The sequence below is a fragment of the Pan troglodytes genome, chromosome 15 (genome assembly GCF_028858775.2).
Source record: "Pan troglodytes isolate AG18354 chromosome 15, NHGRI_mPanTro3-v2.0_pri, whole genome shotgun sequence".
Classification (NCBI taxonomy): Eukaryota; Metazoa; Chordata; class Mammalia; order Primates; family Hominidae; genus Pan; species Pan troglodytes.
In genome coordinates, this window is record NC_072413.2 from 97,849,162 (window position 1) to 97,870,596 (window position 21,435).

At 40.9% G+C, this 21,435-nt stretch overlaps 1 protein-coding gene across 6 annotated transcripts in view; it reads left to right on the forward strand.

Moving 5' to 3' along the window:
- EML1 (EMAP like 1) overlaps nucleotides 1-21,435 on the forward strand; it is a 203,845-nt gene that overhangs the window by 109,423 nt on the left and 72,987 nt on the right. For all 6 annotated transcript variants that reach the window (XM_009428453.5, XM_009428449.5, XM_009428448.5 and 3 more), the window contains exons 2-3: nucleotides 3,690-3,872; nucleotides 18,384-18,516. In XM_009428453.5, the coding sequence (XP_009426728.3) occupies nucleotides 3,690-3,872; nucleotides 18,384-18,516 (316 nt within the window). The remainder of the gene's footprint in view (nucleotides 1-3,689; nucleotides 3,873-18,383; nucleotides 18,517-21,435) is intronic.

The window sequence follows — 21,435 nt, forward strand, 5'->3', positions numbered from 1 at the left end:
ATATTTGTAGTTGATTTCTAACAATATCATTGTGGTCAGAGAACATACTCTTCCCATCTTTAAATTTATTCCGATCTGTTTAATGACCCAGAATATGATGTGTCCTGAAAATGTACCGTATGCACTGCTATTGTTAGCTACCGTTTTCTCTACGTATCAGTTAAGTCAACGCAGTTTATAGTGTTGTTCAAATATTCTATGTCTGTACTGGTTTTTTGTTTGTTTGTTTTAAGATAGAATCTCATTCTGTTTTTGAGGCTGGAGTGCAGTGGCGTGATCATAGTTCACTGTAGCCCTGATCTCCTGGGCTCCATGATTCTCCCACCTAAGCCTCCCAAGTTGCTAGGACTACAGGCATATGCCACCATGCCTGGCTAATTTTTAAATTTTTTATAGAGATGAGATCTTGCTATACCACCCAAGCTTTTATTTATTTTTTTTATTAGTTGTTCTATCAGTTGCTGAGAGAGGGACATTAAAATCTTCAGGAAAAATTATAGAATTGTCTGTTTCTAACTTTAATTCTGTCAGTTTTGCTTCATGTATTTTAAAGCTCTATTAGGCACATATGATTGCAGTGTTTTTCTGATAATTGACCCTTTTTTCATTATGAAATGGCCCTTTTTATTTCTGGTAATACATTTTGACATCTATTTTATCTGATATTAATATTGCCATCCAGCCTTTTTATGCTTATTATTTCCATGGTATATATTTTTTCCATTCATATACTTTCAATCTATCTGTGTCTTTGTATTTAAAGTGTATCTCTTGTAGACAGCATATAGTTGGGTTTTGCTTTTTTTAAAAAAAATTATTCTGCCATCCTCTGCCTTTTAATTGGTGTGTTTAATGAAATTATTGCTTTAATGTAACATGTAATAGAATTATTGCTATATTGGGTTTGAGTTTAGCATTTTATTTTTTGTTTTTTACTTGTCTTTTTTGTACCTCTGTTACTCTTTTCTTTCCTTCTTTTGAATTATTTGAATATAGAATTTCATTTTAAATTTTCTGTTGGCTTTTTAGCTACACTCCTTTGCATTATTCTTTAGTCATTTATGAGGGATCACAATATACATCTGTGACTTTTCCACTACAGTTAATACTAACCCCTTACAGTTAATAATAACTGCTTACATGAGATCTATTGTACAACATTGTGACTAACATATGTATAATTAATAACATGTATGTATTCTTGAGAACCACTAAGAGAGTAGATTTTAAGTGTTCTTACCACAAAAATAAGTATGTGAGGTAATGCATGTGTGTGTTAGCTCAATTTAGCCATTCCACAATGTATATATATATATTTTAAAACATGTTGTGTACAATATATACAATTTTTGCCAATTAAAATAAATGAAAGCCACTTATAATTAATGACATATACTTCATATAAAATACTGAAATCTTGCAACTTGTAGATCCATATTTACCCCATCTTTTATGTTATGGTACTCGTATTTATTACATAAAAATACATTATAAACCCTATAAGACAATATTTTAATTTCTGTCTTTAAAAGTTTGAAGGTTCAAGGCTGGGCACAGTGGCTAACACCTGTAATCCCAGCACTTTGGGAGGATGAAGCAGGATCACTTGAGGCCATGGATTCAAGACCAGCCTGGGCAACACAGTGAGACCCTGCCTCTATAAAAAATTTAAAAATTAGCCAAGCGTGGTGGGGTGCGCCTGTAGTCCCAGATCCTCAGAAGGCTGAGGTGGGAGGATCACTTGAGCCTAGGGGGTGAAGGCTGCAGTGAGCTGTGATCACACCACTGTACTCCATCCAGCCTGGGCAACAGAGTAAGACCCTGTCAAAAAAATAAATAAATAAAACAAGGTTTCATAATAACATAAAAGGAAAAAGGAAAAAAATGAGTCTTTGAACTGATGCAGGTATTATTTCCAGTGCTCTTCATTTTTTTCTGAGGGTCTGAGTTTGATCTTATATAATTTTTCTTTAGCCTGAAGAACTTTCATTAGCATTTCTTGCAGTGCAGGTCTTTTGATGATTAATTCTTTCTGGTTTTGTTACTCTGAAAATGTCTTTATTTTGCTTGCTTTCTTGGAAGATATTTTGCTGGATGTAAAATTCTGAATTTAGTTTTTTCTCACGCGGTACTTTAAAGATGTAGTTCCGCTCTCTTCTGGTCTCCGTAGTTCATGATAAGTCAGCTGTTAATCAGACTGCAGGTCTTTTGTATTTAATATGTCATTTTTCTCTTGCTGCTTTTGGTATTTGTTCTTTATCTTTGGTTTTCAACAGTTTGACTATAATGTACCTTGAGGTGGGCTGTTTTGCATTTATTTTGCTTAGTCTTTGATTAGTATCTCATAATTGTGTGTGCGTATTTGTGTGTGTGTGTGTATTTATTTATTTATTTATTTATTTATTTATTTATTTTGAGACAGAGTATTGCTCTGTTGCCCAGGCTGGAGTGCAGTGGTGCAATCTTGGCTCACTGCAACTTCTGCCTCCTGGGTTCAAGTGATGCTCCCACCTGAGCCTCCCAAGTAGCTGGGACTATAGACGCTCACCACCACACCCAGCTAATTTTTGAATTTTTAGTAGAGATGGGGTTTCACCCTATTGGCCAGGCTAGTCTCGAACACCTGACCTTAGGTGATCCGTTTGCCTTGGCCTCCCAAAGTGATGGGATTACAGACATGAGCCACGGCACCTGGCCTGTAATTGTGTATTTGTGTTCATTAAATTTGTGCTATTTTGGCCATTTATTTGTTTGTTTTGTTTTTGCACCACTGCACTCCAGCCTGGGCGACCCTGTCACCCGGGGTCTTGCTCTGTCACCCAGGCTGGAGTGCAGTGGTGCAATCTCAGCTCACTGCAGCCTTGACCTCTCGGGCCCCAAGAAACTGCCCCACCTCAGCCTCCTGAGTAGCTGGTACTACAGGCACATACCACCACACCTGGCTAATTTTTTTTTTTTTTTGGTATTTTGTAGAGGCAGAGTTTTGTCATGTTGCCTAGGCTGATATCAAACTCCTGCGCTCAAGCAGTCTGCCTACCTCAGGCTCCCAAAGTGTTCTCTGTGTTCTCTGGTTGGAGCACAGTAAGTGAAGGGAAGAATGATGTACAATGAGATTGGAGAGGTGAAGAAGATCACGGAGAGGTTTATAGACCCTGATAAGGAGTTGGAAATTATGATTCTGAGTAAGAAAATATGATTACCATAATTGTAAGGGTAGCTTGCCAAACTCATATTGCTTTATCCTTCAGAGTCTTGACCGATGGATAGGGTGGCCTTGTGATTGTATGACCTACCTGTCAGTTAACATAGTTGGAACAGAAGCTAGAAGACCATGCAGACTGGGTTTCTGCAGTGTGTGGGAAGTTGAAGTGGACGTATTCTAACATCCCTTCCACTGCTAAGGTTCTCCGGTATCGCTGAAAACAAGTTGGCCTCCATGTAGAAAAGTATAATGTCAATTAAAACCACACTTTATAATGAAGAGTGCAAATGTAGAGAATGAAAAGACCATTGTAGAATGAAGAGTTGTAGTTACACACAGCTAAAGATTTCACGTGATTTCTGCTTAAGAGCAGTATCTGTAGTCCGTAAGTGTTACTATGTTAAAACAATGGGCTTAAAACAGCGTGCTAGATAGATCTGATTTCCGGGGAACACTTAAAGCTCACTTGATCCTTTCTTTGGTTTAGATGACAGCGCTTCTGCTGCAAGTAGCATGGAGGTGACAGACCGCATTGCTTCACTGGAGCAGAGAGTCCAGATGCAAGAAGACGACATCCAGCTGCTCAAATCAGCTCTAGCTGATGTGGTTCGGCGGCTGAACATTACTGAGGAACAGCAGGCCGTGCTTAACAGGAAAGGACCTACCAAAGGTGGGCATTCGAGTGACACAGGAACTTTAGCAGAATTGGTCTCGTGGCAGAATCTTGCTCTAGCAAACACATTGTGCTCTTTAATATTGACAGAGAATCAAAACTTAGAATAACAATAAAACAGTCTTAGCACTGTCAACATAATCACACGACGTATGATGGTATTTTGGGGCTTGATGTTGGTGAATTGTACAGCCCAGTGATGTACATTTGTAGGTGATCATTAAATGCTTGTTGAGTCAAGGAAGGAACAGTCCAAATGGACCACTGAGAACAGTTCTTTTTTTTTTGAGACAGAGTCTCGCTCTGTCGCCCAGGCTAGAGTGCAGTGGCGCGATCTGGGCTCACTGCCAGCTCTGCCTCCTGGGTTCACGCCATTCTCCTGCCTCAGCCCCACGAGTAGCTGGGACTACAGGCACCCGCCACCACGCCCGGCTTATTTTTTGTATTTTTAGTAGAGACAAGAGTTTCTCCGTGTTAGCCAGGATGGTCTCGATCTCCTGACCTCGTGATCCGCCCGCCTCGGCCTCCCAAAGTGCTGGGATTACAGGCGTGAGCCACCGCGCCCGGCCGAGAACAGTTCTTTATCAAGATTCTCTGGGATGGAGAGAGCTTGCAGAAAGAACCACGATCCTTTGGGCCACTTTTGGAGGTTGTTCTACCTAGCTTTTTTTTGAAAACTGTTATCTCTTTCTATGCACTTAGCTTATACTATCATTCAGTTCAGCATAGCAACACTCGATCATATGCCACATTCAAAGCTCTGAGCCAAGCACTGGGGGTGCAGAGGTGGCGGGCCTCCCTCTGAGGAGCTCAGAGTCCTATGTTATCATTAGCTCTTCCCCTCTTCTAGCTGCAAAGCAAGCCACTCTCATGCAAAGCCTAGTGTTCCTTTTGAATCTCCTCTGCTGTCCACAAGGACATCACCTGCTACAGAGCTCTGTCCCTGGTAGATTTCTAGCAAATTTAAGTCATCATTTCATGTCCCTGTGGCTCTTGGGAATGAGATATTAAAAAGCAATATTTGTGTTAAATAATTTTGTCATTATCTTCTTAGAAGATAATGGAATTAGACAATTAGACAATGTTGGAAATAAAACGCCTCCTAACAATTTCTGTCCAGCTAGCTGGCGCCCTCATGTCTACATGAACTTGCAAATGGCTCATCTTTAGCCAGAATCACTCTTCCTCGTGACTAACTGTAGAAAAGAGAATTCGTCTTGGCTGTAAGATGCCTTTGGCTAAAACGTTTTTTGAGATTACAACATTTAGATGTTCCTTTAAAAATACCTTTCATTGGCTGGGCACAGTGGCACACGCCTGTAATCCCAGCACTTTGGAAGGCTGAGGCGGTCAGATCACCTGAGCCCAGGAGTTCAAGACCCATCTAGGCAACATAGTGAGACCTCATCCCTACAAAAAATTTAAAAATTAGCTGGATGTGGTAGCAAGTGCCCGTGGTCCCAGCTACTCAGGAGGCTGAGGTAGGAGGATTGCTTGAGCCTAGGAGGCCAAGGCTGCAGAGAGCACCACTGCACTCCAGCCGGGTGACAGAGCAAGACCCCATCTCAAAACAAAAACAAACAAAAGGACTACCTTTCATTGTTATTTCAATTTAACAAATTATTTCACAGTTAATGTGTATTTTCCTTGGAGTTGGGAGGGAGGACTGTCTAAGGTTGCGTCTTTGAGTTTTTTTTCTCAAGTACTTGGCTGCATTTCCACACATCTGTGGGAAGAAATCAATTTCTTTGTCATCCCAGATGTTATCACCAGCTTCGTGTGAGATGGCTACACCTGTTGGGCTGATGTCTGCATTTTGAATAATCATTTTAAGTAATCTTTTTTCCTCCTGAGTTACAAAGTGATTCAGGTATTTTAAATAGAAACCGCATTATTTTAAGTATTCTTGACCTACCAGCTTTCCAAAAATAAATCTGATGACTGCTGTGTCTGAAAGGGTACATTTGAAGGAGCTGCTTTATATAAATCTTCAGACCTCTGAAACTTCCTTATTTTTAGAAAACTACAGGAAGAAAATAACAGGGTGTGCCCAAGAGTTTTGTTTCCTTGATTAAGAATGATTTGAATTTCATAACTGCACAGAAAAATAAATGTTTTCATAGTCATCTGATATTTCTTTATAAACATTCTTTTTCTAACTGTAAGAAAAGCTTAGTTGCCAGAAGGTCACACCAAGAAGTAAAAAAAAGATTCACAAGAAAGCAGGTGAGTGGGCTGCATCCCCTGAGTGGAGGGACCTTGGGCTCTCTACTTTCTGTGCAGCTAATTAGAGCACAGTGGAAACAGGGGCAGGAGGGGCGTGCCCGCGGGAGGGGCGTGCCCGTGGGAGGGGCGTGCCCGTGGGAGGGGTGTGCCTGCAGGAGGGGTGTGCCTGCAGCAGCTGCCCTGGCTGTGCTCATCTTTGAGGGAGCTGCCATGTGGGCACTTGGGAACTGGTGCGCACACCTCTGTCTGTCTTTAGAGCTGGCTCTCTGTGGTCATGGTTGGGGTGGGGAGTCTTTTAGGCAAGATGGATTTTAGGCAAATCTCCTTTGGTTTTAAGTGGCCACACAATTATCACTTCATAATATTTTGGCCTGCCATCCTCATATAGACTTGAAGTAGCCTGGACACATGACATTCTTATTTTTATTTCTGAGACAGGTTCTTGCTGTGTCACCCAAGCTGGAGTGCAGTGGCGTGATCTTGGTTCTCTGCAACCTCCGCCTCCCGGGTTCAAGCGATTCTCCAGCCTCAGCTTCCCGAGTTGCTGGGACTACAGGCACACGCCACCACACCTGGCTAATTTTTTTGTATTTTTAGTAGAGACGGGGTTTCACCATGTTGGCCAGGCCGGTTTTGAACTCCTGACCTTAGGTGATCCGCCTGCCTCGGCCTCCCAAAGTGCTGGGATTACAGGCATGAGCCACCGCATCTGACCTGCATTCTTATTTTTAAATATCAAGTGATTTTTTCCCCCACAGTTAGTTTTTTAATGCTTAGGTCTCACTCAGTATGTTGAGGTTTGGGTGTACAGCTTTTGCTGTCTGCCCAATGCTGGGCGTGGCTGTGCCACCAAGAAGCAGGCAGGTACTCACTGGGGGTCCTGCTCAAAGCTAGTGCGGGAAGAGCGCATGTCTTTCTGCTGCTGTAGCCGCTAGCTAGTTTTTAGACTGCAGTCAACACTCACTGGCCTCAGCAGTACCTGTGGAGCCATAGATAATCATTCTGATTCCTTTCCACAATAATACTCCACTTATTTGAAGAATGTTATCATGACCTCTAAGCTTTGGCTGACTATCATTCTTCATATGCCTTGACTAGTATAACGATGAGAACTGCAGGTTCATGGAAATAATTCACTGACAGCTAAGGTCAAGGCTTCCTGAAATGGGACGAGATTGTGGCCCACTGTAATGTGCTGGGCCTGTGGATAGGTATTCTGTAGAGAGGGAGCTGTCACTTGTTCCCCTGTCCCTGCAGTTGGCCTGCTTGCACCAGTTACCCAGGTCTTCTTTCCCTTGAGGATACTGCTCTGGGTCTTAGGATTTCCTCAGTCTCTGTGAGCTCCCCAGACTCTGCTTTCTCCTTTTCCTTTGATATTATTTAAAATAGGAAGAACCGGCTACCATATCACACACCTTCACTGTGGTGAACCTCAGCCCGTAAAGCTGGCTTGGTTCATGTTGGATTTACTCTTGGATAGAATGACTTGGAATGTTTCCACTTTGCTGAGCTTGGATTACCATGTAGTGGAGAAAAGAGAATCAAATCGTTCACGAAGGGCTGTATTAAAATTCTTGCTAATACGGAAGTGTTTCAGAGTTGTGGTTGGAGTGGGGCAATACTCTGGTAGCAGAATACAGTGAACAGACCCCTTAGATATTGCTGTTGTGACCGTAAATACAGACAAATGATGGATGAGTAAGGGAATTCATTGCAGCACGGAGAAAAACTGGATAGGAAACAATAAGGGAGCAGCAAGCAGTAGGGGCATGGCCAGGAGATGATGGTGCCTCCATATGATTAAATGCTGTGTGGTCTTTAAAAATGTTTGTGTTACTGGTACAAGAGGGAAAATGCTTACGCATTACATTGAGTCAAATGCAGGCTATAAAACTGTATATACTGTATCATTTCAACTAAATAGACAAAATTTATGCAAAGAAGACTGGAATGAAGTACTGTATAGCAAAAGTAATTCACGGGCTTTTTCCTGAGTAATAGGATTATGAATTTTTAAATACTTTTAGTTAGTTTCTAAATGTTCTGTGGTGTGTATTTCTTAATAAGCAGGAGAAATTTGTGTTCTAAAAAATCACTTCTTTCTTTGCATTGAATCTGAGGTCAACAGCAGGGCTCATGGCAAATGTCAGGAGGCCAGGGGTTTACTCACATGTGTTTTCAAGAAGACAGGGAGTAGTTTGGAGTTCAATCAATCCATTGTATACACACACAGCTGATTTTCATTTTAGTGCAGGGATTTTTAAAATGTAAAATGTAGATGAAAATATAGTCATTGTGCCATGTATCTGGGATTGTCTATTTTGTTATGCATTAACCAGTGAGTAGCTCATATTTCCCATTTGAAATTTTGCTTGTTTGTTCAGACTAGTTAGGCAGCTTCCCTTTTAAAGTACTTTAATATGAAATACTTTAATATGCCTTTGCAACTTTTACAATCAGTTATACCAACTAGTGGATCTATGAATTAGAATATCAAAGAATTATAATAATTATTGGCTTCATTAATTAATGGATCAGAGAATTACTAAATATAACCAGAAGGCTTCTGTTGGGGAGGTTAATAAGCAAGTCAGTCCTGTCATTCCAAGACATCAAAACCCTCTAGCCTCAGTACATAGCCTCTGCAACCACTGTCAAAAGCCAACTACAGATTTTTAGCTGTGAGAAGCCTGTGCTACACTGGCACTTAACACTGATATTCAGAATACTACTCATAGGTACCATGTATTGATTGACTAAGGGCTGGACTTTGCAGCAGACATTTTGGATGTATTCGCCCATTTCACCCCTCCACGTTTCTGTGAGGCAACTATCATTGTGCCCATTTTCTAGATGAGAATGAAGCCTCTGGGAGGTTTAGCGATTTGCCCAGGCTACACAAGGGCTAAATCTGGGACTGGACCCCAGGGCCCGGCTGGCGTGTTCTTTCTGCCATCTGCATTGCCTCACTGTGCATGCCTCTAGCAGTATTCCATAAGTTAGCATTATTCACATTAAACCAAATATTTAAAACATGAATATAATTTGAAAATCTTTTTTCAAGGTTTAATTTGATTTGCAAAGTCTGCCAAATACATTAGATCATATTCAGCACATCATTGTGTGAAATATTATGTTACGGTCTCTTCACAAGTTTTATTAGGTAGGTGCAACTGACAAATTAAAATTTTTAAGCTCTTGGCAGTCAATGACATTAATGAATAATTAACTTAGTTCTTTATCCTGGTTAACCAAAATTAAGGAGCAAGTGGCTTTTGCTTTTTCTCTTGTCTACTGCACCTTCTCCTTACAAATTGGCAAATTACAGAAAAAAATCTTTTCTCTTTTGCTCTTTTAGATAGAACATACTATAGTTTCTTTTGTTTCTCTCATTAGCTGCCCTCTCCAGTTTAGATAGATATTCTGTAGTGATTTATAGAAAAGGGTTTAGTAGATGTTTGTAGTTTTTCAGAGATTAAAAAAGACATTTCAAATTTTGTATTATGAAAATGTTCTCAAATGTGTACAAAAGTAGAAAGAAGAGTACCTTTTACCTGCCATTCTCATTTATCAATATGTGGTCAGTTTTCATTATGACCCTCTCCCACTACCCCTCACCCCATATTGGATTATTTTAAAGCAAATCTAAGACACTATATCATTTTATCTGTAAATATGTCAGTATGTATTTCTAAGATATAGACTCTTTTTTAAAGTCCATAATGGCTGGGCATGGTGGCTCATGCCTGTAATCCCAGCACTTTGGGAGGCTGAGGCAAGTGGATCACTTGAGCCCACGAATTAGAGACTGGCCTGGGCAACATGGTGAAACCCCACCTCTACAAAAAATACCGAAATTAGCCTTGTGTGATGGCGTGAACCTGTAGCCCCGGCTATGCTGGTGGCCAAGGCAGGAGGATCACTTGAGCCCAGGAGGTCGAGGCTGCAGTGAGCCGAGGTCACACACTGCACTTCAGCCTGGGCAACAGGGCAAGACTCTGTCTCAAAAAAATAAATAAATAAATAAAGCAAAAATAAAAATAAAGTCTATAATACCATTATTACACTTAAAAATTAATAATTTCTTAATATCATTTAATAGCAAGTCAGCATTCAGATTTCCCTAATTGTCCAATGAATGACTTTTTAATAGCAGTTTTATTGAAATATAATTCACATACCATAAAACTGACCCTTTTAAAATGTACGATTCATTGATTATTAGTATAAGTTGTAAAACCATCACCACTATCTAATTTTAGAAAATTTGTATCACCCGGAAAGAAACTCCTCACCCGTGAGCGGTCATTTCCAGTTGCTCCCTCCTCCCAGTCCCTGGCAACTGCTAGTCTACATCATGTCTCCATAGATTTGCCACCTTGGATGTTTTCTGGAAATGAATTCATACAATATGTGGTCTTTTGCCACTGTCTTCTCCCACTTAGCGTACTTGTTTTCAAGGTTCACCCATGTTGGATCACACATCATTCCTTTTCATTGTCAAGTAATATTCCACTGGATGCAACGTTTTGTTTATCCATTTATCAGGCAATGGGCATTTCGGTTGTTAATAAATTACTTTATGAAATCAGTTCATTAATGTCTTTTTCCCCATTTATATTTCTATTATATTGAATTTTTAATGTTACAGGATTCTTGCACTCCTAGACCCATGCCTAAGAATTCAAATGAAAACGCATGGTACAATGGACAGCCCCATCTACATGTGCCTTTTGATAATTTCGAAACCTTTTTAAAGTGATGCAGTAAGAGACAGAGTTTTAACTCTGCTGTAGGGTTTCAGGTTTCTGGACAGTAGATACAAAGTAGCATGCTCTCTTGTTCTGAACCTTGCTCTTTTTACTTAGCAGTGTGGCCTACAAGGCATTCCTTTGCAGTGTCTAGAGCTCCTCCTCATTCCTTTTTTTTTTTTTTTTAGGCAGAGTTTTTGCTCTTGTTGCCCAGGCTGGAGTACAATGGTGCGATCTCAGCTCACTGCAACCTCTGCCTCCCAGGTTCAAGCGATTCTCCTGCCTCAGCCTCCCGAGTAGCTGGGATTACAGGCATGCGCCTCCACGCCCAGCTAATTTTTGTATTTTTAGTAGAGACGGGTTTTCTCCATGTTGGTCAGGCTGGTCGTGAACTCCCAGCCTCAGGTGATTCACCCACCTCGGCCTCCCAAAGTGCTCGGATTACAGGCATGAGCCACCGCACCCAGCCTCCTCATTCCTTTTACAGCTGCACAGTGCTCCCTTGCTAGGAGATGCCACAGTGTATTCAACCAGTCCCTGCAACAGGCTTTGGTTTTGCAAATTGTGCTGCAGTGATTGGCCGTGTGCGTAGCGCGTTTTGTATTTTTGCCAGTCTCTTTAGGACAGGTGCCTAGAAGTAGGGGTGCTGGGTCAGAGGATATGTGCACCTGTGATTTTGCTGAATGTTGGTGATGGTGATGATAGGAATCTCCTCCAGCACCCAGCTAATCATCTACTTTGTCTTATAACTTAGCAAAAGCAGGTTGCCTTTTCCAGTTCTAAATACAGACATCTTTTAAATTTTGAAATGGATAATAAGGAATTCTAACTTCATAGTGGTTACATATGTTAAAAGTAAACTTTGGATTTCCTCATATAATCATATATGTAATCATGTTTTTAAGCCTAATGGGAGTTTTATATATCAAATAGTGCACATTGCATTATTGATATGATGTAAGTTAAAAGGGTTTCTTGATCATTAGATTATAACTTAATATCAAAAAAATGCATTAGTAGATTTGGCTAGCTTTACTAGAACTTCTAGATTTATTCATATCAACTGTAGTTTTGAAAATATATTATCATGGATAGTGCTTTTTGAAGTCTGGGTATTCTAATTCAACCATTTAGAATGATGAAAAAAATTTATTTCAGGCTTAATTATGAATGTGTTTGGACCTGAGATTTTTAATACCTTAGTTAGATTTTCAGTTACCAAACTATGGAGTCATATTGCAGGGAATCTAACTCAAGGTGGTTTAAATAGTATGAAATATAACAGGAAACTGCTGAGCATAAATACCGCACCTGTTACTGGAAACCAGGCTTCAGCTTGGTTGCCCTTCTCCCTTCACTTCCAGCGGGTTGGTAGGGTCTGTTCTCAGAGAGGCCAACTCACTGGGAAACTCACATGTTGCTTTACAGAACACGCTTCTCACGTGAATGAAAGACAACAGATTTCAGAGTGGGAAGATACCTTAAGGAACATTTTTGAGCAAAGGCTTTCCTTTATGGGTAAGGAAAATAGGACCCAGAGGACCTTGCCTGTGGACACCTGGCTAGGTGGGGACACAGCAGGGACTGGCGCCCCGGCCCCTAAATCCCAGGCCTGAGTTCCTTCCCCTCCTCTCCACTACCTCCCCCACTCTGCCTTGGTGTAAGCACAGGAAGTAAGTGGCTGGTTTTGGGGGAGAATGTGCCTAGGGTTCTACTCCAAATCTGTATACAGGATATGCAGCCCATGGGTTCTCACTGGTTCTGATTCTGCCTCTGGTACCACTTGACCATAGCATTTTATTCTCTTCACATTATATTCACGATACAAAATTGCACCCATTGTCCACAACAGAGCATTTTATTGTCGGGATGTAGCCAGGGGATAATGGCTACCACTTCTAGGGTGTCTACTATGTGCCGGGCACTGTACTAGAAACTTCGCATTGCTCATTCCTAGTCCTCACAGCAGCCCTGCAAGGTGGGTGGGCACTCTGGCCTCATTTTAGAAAGAATCCAAGGCGTGTGCTGCGTCTTCCAGCTCAGCTGAGGATGAGTCCAGTCCTGTCTGCCTCGAAGACCCTTGCCCTCCTTCACCTGGGCACCTCTTACCCCCAGAGACAGGCTTCCAGCCATCCTGCAATCCTTCCACCAGATGCATTCCAAACACAGCGTTTCTCAGGCTCCTTTCATCTGAGAAATTCTCCTTTTGGTGCTGTGTTTGTTGTCGTGTTTTGCCTCTAGGAAAAATTTAATTTTTTTTAAAACAACCCTTTCATGAACCAAAAGAATCTCTCATATCTTAGTGTCATCTGGAAGCTAGGGATCCATTTACCTTAGCACATGACGAGCAGAAAATTGTGTTTGAAACTTCCCTGCTGCTATGTCACTTCTGCATTTTTAAAGAGCACTTATCTGAAAATGATTCATTACAGCTGCTCCTCTTTCCTGCCATCTTCAAGATCCAGGCTGGTCCTGCCATCTTCAAGATCCAGGCTGGCACCTGTTCAGACTCAACACTAGGAGGTATTTTTCCTTCCACCAGGTTTTCTTATGGCAGCGAGCTTTCTTCCTTGAGTGGCTAATAATTTTTATACATGGTAATGTGAAAGAAACCTGGCGTGATGGCATGTGCAAAATAGGTACTTAGTGAGCGTGCTGGTGGTGGGAGTTACGATGCTATTTAATCAGTCAGTGGTTACAAAAACCCAAGGATGTTATCAAGACAGGGATGAGCAGCAATTGGATCTTGCCGAAGTTGGGATCTATCCAACTTCTCAGTCATTCCAAGAGTAGTCAGTGTGCGTCCCCCTCCCCCTTCCCATCCCTCTCCTCTTCCTCCTCTTCCCACCCTCTATTTTTCTTTCATGATCTCTCATCACAACTTTAATATTCTACTTGCTTCTGATGCTACTCTATGATATTTTAAGATATAAAATATACACTCTGGGAATGCCTCCTGCATTGCATCTGATTTTCTTTTCATGGGCTTTTAAAATCCTATTTTCTATTTCTTCTTTTGAGAAAAGGACAACAATAGATTATTATGAGATTGAATTTTGAAATTATCACTCAAGAAAGAATGAACAACTTAGTAGTAACTCCAAAATGGCAACATAATGTCTGCTCTTAGAAGCAAGGCTTTCGTTACTGAAATTAAACCAAGTTACATTTCCAGTGTATGTTCACTCCCTTCTGTGTGTAGGCCTGGGAGCAGGTACTAGGTTCAAGGATCCTGCAGTTAATGGAGTAGACAGACTATTGGATTTAGCGTTCCAAGTGTGATGACGGTGGCCAGGGCAAGGCGCTGTGGGAGCATGGAGGAGGCCTCACTTTCTTTTACATTAAAGAGAGAAGGAAGATTGGCCCTCAGCTTTAGGGACTGGAAAGTTCCAGCAAGTTAAAAATTTGGCATAATACACAGTTTTGTTGTTGGTAATATTTTAAGAGCCTAAATGGAGGCAGATTTAATTCTATGATGAACAAAATCTGCTAGCTTTTTTGTTTGTTTGATTGGAGATGGAGTATCACTCTGTTGCCCAGGCTGGAGTGCAGTGACAGGATCTCAGCTCACTGCAACCTCTGCCTCCCGGGTTCAAGCGATTCTCCTGCCTCAGCATCCTTAGTAGCTGGGATGACAGGCGCATGTCACCACGCCTGGCTAATTTTTCTGTTTTTAGTAGAGACGAGGTTTCACCTTGTTGGCCAGGCTGGTCTCAAACTCCTGTCCTCAGGTGATCCACCTGCCTCAGCCTCCCAAAGTGCTGAGGTTACAGGAGTGAGCCACCATGCCTGGCCTCTGCTAGCATTTTTAAATGAACTTTTTATTTTAGGATAGTTTTAGATTTCTAGAAAAGTTGTAAGCACAGAAGGTTCCCATAGACCCAGTACCCAGTTTCCCCTGTTATTACCGTCTTACATTAGTATGGTACATTTGTCACAACTAATGGATCAATATTAATACATTATTATTAATTAATGACCATGCTCTATTGGGATTTCCTTAGTTTGTCCCTTAAGCCCTTTTGGTTCCAGGTTCCCATGCAGGATAACACATTATCTTTAGTTACCCTGGCTCCTCAGCCTCCTCCAGGCTGACAGTCTTCCTTGTTTTTGATGATCTTGACAGTTTTGAGGAATACCTGTTAGAGGGTTCATTGACTATCCTTCACCTTGGCTTCGCCTGATGTTTTTCTCATGGATAGACTCAGCTTATGGGCTTTAGGGAGGAAGGCACAGAGGTAAAGTGCCATTCTCATCTTATCAGCACATCCCGTCCAAGGGTGCATGCTATCAACATGGCTCATCACTGTGGTTGTTGACCTTGGCCATCTGGCTGAGGGGGTGTTGGTCAGGTCTCTCCACTGGGGAGTGACTTCTCCCCCATCTTCGTCACGTGGCTGTTAGAAGGAAGTCAGTATGTGCCAGCTACATTTAAGGATTGACAGATTATATTTTACCTTCTTGAGGGTGGGGTAGCCACATAAATTATTCAGAATACAGCTGTGTGGGGATTTGTCCATTCTCTTCATTTATGTATTTACCCAATCATTTATTTATATATACTGTAGCGTAAACTTACAGATACTCGTTGTGTACTTTGGGTTATAATCGAATACTATGTTACTTGTTTTGTGGCTCAAATTGTTCCAGCTTTGGCCTTTGGGAGCTCTTTCAGTTAGGTTTTGTGTCCGTTTGACTTGCCCCCACCAAAATAGTGTCTTTTGGTTTTGTTGTTGTTGTCTGAGCACTTCTTTACTTTCTGGCACCACAGAAGACTCCAGATTCATGTGCTCCCTGCCCCAGCCCTACGTGCTGCTGCTTCCCCTGAAGGCATGCTTTCTTCTGCTGTAGAATGGCCTTGGAAACCAAGGTTTGGGCATTAGGTGTCATTGCTTTAGGCCCTGTCAGCAGACAGAGCTCAGAAACATGTGTTTATACTAACCTGTGTGTGTGGGTGTCTATGTATGTATTTATACTTACATATCTGCATCTGTGTTAAGGGAAACCTGAGTCCATACTGATGTCTCTACTCTAGTGGCACAAGGTTCATTCCCGCCATCTCCCCTTGCTTATCCATCACCTCCCTCTCCAACAGTGAGAGACCTGCCCCTGCCATCCTCCATCCTTTTATGTAATTGTTCCATCCTGATGTTCCTGTGTAGTGGTTTCAGAATTGTTAGCCTCCACCTTTGTGGGAAGCACCCTTACTAACTAGAATACAGTGCTGATGCGCAGTTCCTGTTATCTTTAGTTTTACAGTCTCTACTCATTTCCAAAATGACTTAGGTCAGCACCTTCCTGCCCCCCACTACCTTCAGTGAGGTTGTCATATGTTTGTCATACAATCTTCATTCCATCATGGGGTTTCCCTGTCTCCTAGTTGGTTTTACTTGCATACTTCAAGGTTCACTCTTGGTGCTGTAAGGGTCTCTGGGCTTTGACAAGGCATCATGTCACATATGCCCCATGATGGTATCTTACAGAATAGTTTTATCACCCTAGAAGACCTCGTGTATGTCACCTATTCAGCCCCTGCCCTGCAACCTCTGACAGCCACAAATGGATTTTCTGTCTTTAGTTTACCTTTACTCAAATGTCATATAAATGCAATCATACAACATGGAGCCTCTCAGACTTGCTGCTTTCCCTTAGCAATGTGGATTTCAGATGTGGTTTGCTTCATTCCTTTTATCACCAACTCATATTCCATTGTATGGATGGGCCAGTTTGTTTATCTATTCACCTATCAGAGGACATCTTGGTCGCTTCCCGTTTTTGACGATTGTAAATAAAGCAGCTCTAAATATTTACATGCGGGTTTGTGTAGACATAAGTTTTCAGATCAATTGGGTAAATACCTAGTGTCAGTACAATTACTGGATCATATGGTGAAACTATATTTAGCTTTATAAGAAACTGCCAGACTGTCTTCCACAGTGGCTGTACTATTTTTCATTCCCACCAGCAAGGAATGAGAGTTCCTGTTGATCGGCATCCCGGCCATCAATTGGTATTTTGTCTGTCTTTTTGGATTTCAGCCATTCTAATAGGTGTATAGAAGTATCGCATTATTGTTTTAATTTGCATTTCCCTAATGACAAATGACGTTGAGCATCTTTTCATATGCTTATTTGCCATCTGTATATGTCTTCTTTGGTGAAGTGTCTTTTCAGATCTTTTGCCCATTTTTTTAATTGGGCTGTTTGTTTTCTTACCATTGAATTTGAAGAGTTCCTTTTATGTTCCTTATACAAGTCTTTTATCAGATACGTGATGTGCAAATATTTTCTCCCAATCTATGCCTTGTATTTTAATCCTCTTAAGTTCTTTTGCAAATTTTTAAAAATGTTAATGAAGTCCAAACTATCAATTTTTTTCTTTCATGGATTGTGCTTTTGGTATTATATCTAAAAACTCATCACCAAACCACTTTCTTCTAGAAGTTTTATAGTTTTGCATTTTAAATTTAGGTTTATGGGCTGTTTTAATTTTTGTGTAGGGTGTGAGGTTAGTGTCTAGGTTGCCTTTGTTGAAAAGATGATCTTGGCTGGGCATGGTGGCTCACACCTGTAATCCCAACACTGGGAGGCCGAGGCAGGCGGATCACCTGAGGTCAGGAGTTCGAGACCAGCCTGGCCAACATGGCGAAACCCCATCTCTACTAAAAATACAAAAATTAGCTGGGTATGGTAGCCAGCACCTGTAATCCCAGCTACTCGGGAGGCTGAGGTAGGAGAATCGCTTGAACCCAGGAGACCGAGGTGGCTGAGATTGTGCCACTGCACTCCAGCCTGAGCAACAAGAGTGAAACTCTGTCTCAAAAAAAAAAAAAAAAAAGGAAAGAAAAGATGATCCTTTCTCCAAGGAATTGCCTTCATACCTTTGTCAGTGCTGCTGGTGTTTCAAAATTCATGTCCTTTTCCTTTCTACTTAGCTTATGTTCTGTAAAACAGTGGTCTCCAGCCTTTTTGGCACCAAGAAAATTGTGGAAGATGATTTTTCCACAGAAGTGGGGTGGGTGGTGGGGATGGTTTTGGGGCGATTCAAGCATGGTACATTTATTGTGTACCTTCTTTCTTATTATTTATTGTGTACCTTCTTTCTTACTATTACATTTTAATATATAATGAAATAATTATACAACTCACCATAACGTAGAATCAGTGGCAGTCCTGAGCTTGTTTTCCTGCAACCAGATAGTCCCATCTAGGGTTGATGGGAGACAGCAACAGATCATCAGGCATTAGATTCTCATAAGGAACGCTCAACCTAGATCCCTCACATGCACAGTTCACAAGAGTTTGCACTCCTATGAGAATCTAATCTGATCTGACAGGAGGCAGAGCTCAGGTGGTAACATGAGTGATGGGTAGCAACCGTAAATAGAGATGAAGAGTTGCTCACTCTCTCACTGCTCACCTCCTCCTGCTGTGTGGCCTCATCTTCCTAACAGGCAGTTGAGGACCCCTGCTGTAAAATGTTACCTTTGCAAAGGGGAAGTTTCTGATATTATTTTCTGCTTGTCTTACAGCAAGACCACTGATGCAGACCCTGCCTTTAAGAACCACGGTCAACAATGGCACTGTGTTACCAAAGAAACCTACTGGCTCTCTACCATCCCCCTCCGGGGTCAGGAAAGAAACTGCTGTGCCAGCAACCAAAAGGTGAGCCAGAAGCAGGGCCTTAAATGAACTCTCAAAGCAGTTCTCTCTTAGATTCCAACACGAGTATTACTTTTTAAAATGACATTGTACAATTTCTTCTGTGAGTTAAAGCTTATAAAAGTCCAACATTTTATATGGTGCCATAACAAGAACTAGTTAAGTTTATTATTATTCTTGTTTTAGATTTACTTGTGTTGGCTTTGAAACCTCACTGGCTAAAACCACAGTGTGGTGTTTTGTATTTTTACTTAAAGTTCTCTTTTGAAAAAACAAATGTTAGTATAACCTGGGTAAAAATAAATAGCTGTTCCCAAGTCCATACTGGGAACATGGCAAAATTCAGATTGCCATAGCAACCTTAGATTTTTCTCTATGCAATTTGGATAAGCTCATACTTTCAAAATGTACCCAACAGTGGAGTCTAAATATTGATGTTATCTGTCACAAAGAGCACAGTTTGCTCTTAACTTTGCTATTATTTCGTAATTATCATTTAAAGATTTTTATATTTTAGGGCCAGGTGCAGGGGCTCACACCTATAATCCCAGCACTTTGGGAGGCCTAGGTGGGCGGATCACTTGAGCTCAGGAGTGTGAGACCAGCCCACCTTAACCATTTTTAAGTGTAGAGTTCAGTAGTGCTGGCCGGGCTTGGTGGCTCATGCCTGTAATTCCAGCACTTTGGGAGGCCAAGGCGGGCAGATCATCTGTGGTCAGGAGTTCGAGACCAGCCTGACCAACAGGCGAAGCCCTTTCTCTACTAAAAATACAAAAATTATCTGAGCGTGTTGGCACATGCCTGTGATCCCAGCTACTTGGGAAGCTGAGGCAGGAGAATCGCTTGAACCTGGAAGGCCAAGGTTGCAGTGAGTCGAGATCGCACCATTGCACCCCAGCCTGGGTGACAAGAGCAAAACTCCATCTCAAAAAAAAAAAAAAAAAAAAAGTTCAGTAGTGTTAAGTATATTCACGCATCTATTGTTGTGCAACAGATCTCTAGAACTTTTTCATCAGGCAAAATAGAAACTCTAGACCCATTAAATAGTAACTCCCCCTCTACTCTCCCCACTGCCCTTGGCAACCACCTCTCTACTTTTTGTTGCTATGATTCTGACTACATTAGGTATTTCCTAGGAGTGGGATCATCTAAGTAGTGCTTGTCCTTTTGTGACTGGCTTACTTTGTTTAGCGTGATGTCCTCGACATGCATCCATATTGTAGCATGTGACTGATTTTAAGGCTGGATAATATTGCATTGTGTGTATATATCATATTTTGCTTTTTATTTTAATTTTAGGTTCAGGGGGTATGTGTGCAGGTTTGTTACAAGGGTATATTTGTGATGCTGAGGTTTGGGCTTCTGTTGATCCTGTTACCCAGATAGTGAAGATAGTACCAAATAGGAAGTTTTTCAACCCTTACCCACCTCTCTCCCACCCTCCTTTTGGAGTCCCCAGTGTCTGTTATCCCCATCTTTATCATATTTTGTCTATACATTCATCCATCAGTAGCTATTCTGTACCATTTATCTGCACATCTGTCCTTATGGCCAATACCCTACCACCTTGATTACTATTGCTTTTTAGTATGTTTTAAAATCAGGAAATGGGAGGCCCCCAACTGTATTCTTCTTTTTCATGATTGTTTTGGCTATTTAGGGTCCCTTGATATTCCATATGAATTTTAGGATAGTTTTTTTCTATTTCTGCAAAAAAACGCCTTTGGGATTTTGATAGAGATTGCATTAAATCTGCATATCACTTTGAGTAGTATGGAGATTTTAGCAATATTAAGTCTTCCAATCCATAAACATAGGATGTCTTTCTCTTTTTTTGTATTTTCTTTTAGCAAAGTTTTGTAGTTCTCAGTGTATAAGTCTTCTAACTCCTTGGTTAAAGTTATTCCTAAGTATTTTATCCTTTTTGATGCTTCAGTAAATAGAATTAATTTCTTAACTTCCTTTTCAGCTTGGTCATTGTTATTATAGAGAAATGCATCTGATTTTTGTGTGTTGGTTTTGTGTCCTGAAACTTTGTTGAAATTATGTATTAGTCCTCACAGTTTTCTTCTGGAATCTTTAGGGTTTTCTAAATATAAGATTCTGTCATCTGTAGACAGATAGTTTTACTTTGGATCCTTTCCTATTTGGATGCCTTTCGTTTCTTTCTCTTGTCTGATTGCTCTCGGTAGGACTTTGAGTACTATGTTGAATAATAGTGGCAAGAGTGGGTATCTTGCCTTCTTCCTAATTTTAGAGGAAAAGCTTTCAGTCTTTTACCATTGAGTATTATTTGATCTATGGCCACTCAAATATGGCGTTTATTACATTGAGGTAGTTTCCTTCTATTCCTAGTTTGTTGTGTTTTTTATCATGAAAGGGCGTTGAATTTTGTCAAATGCTTTTTCCGCATCAATTGAAATGATCATGGGGTTTTTGTCCTTTATTCTGTGAATATTGTATCACATTGATTGATTTTTATGTGTTGAATCATTCTTGCACTCCAAATATAAATCCCAATTTGTCATGGTATATAATCCATTTAATGTGCTGTTGTTTTCAGTTTACTGGTATTTTGTTGAGGATTTTTTCATCAACATTCATCAGGGATATTGGTCTGTAGTTTTCTTTTCTTGTGTCTTTGTCTGGTTTTGGTATTAGAATAATGCTGGCCTCATGCAATGATTTGGAAGTGTTCCTTCCTCCTCAATTCTTTGGAAGAGTTTAAGGAGGATTGGAATTTATCCTTTTTTAAATGTTTGATAGAATTCTCCGCTGCAGCCATTGGGTCCTGGACTTTTCTTTGTTGGGAGGTTTTTGATTACTGCTTCAATTTCCTTACTAGTTCTAGGTCTGTTCATATTTTTTGCTTCTTTATGATTCAGTCCTGGTGGGCTTTGTGTTTCTAGGACTTATCCATTT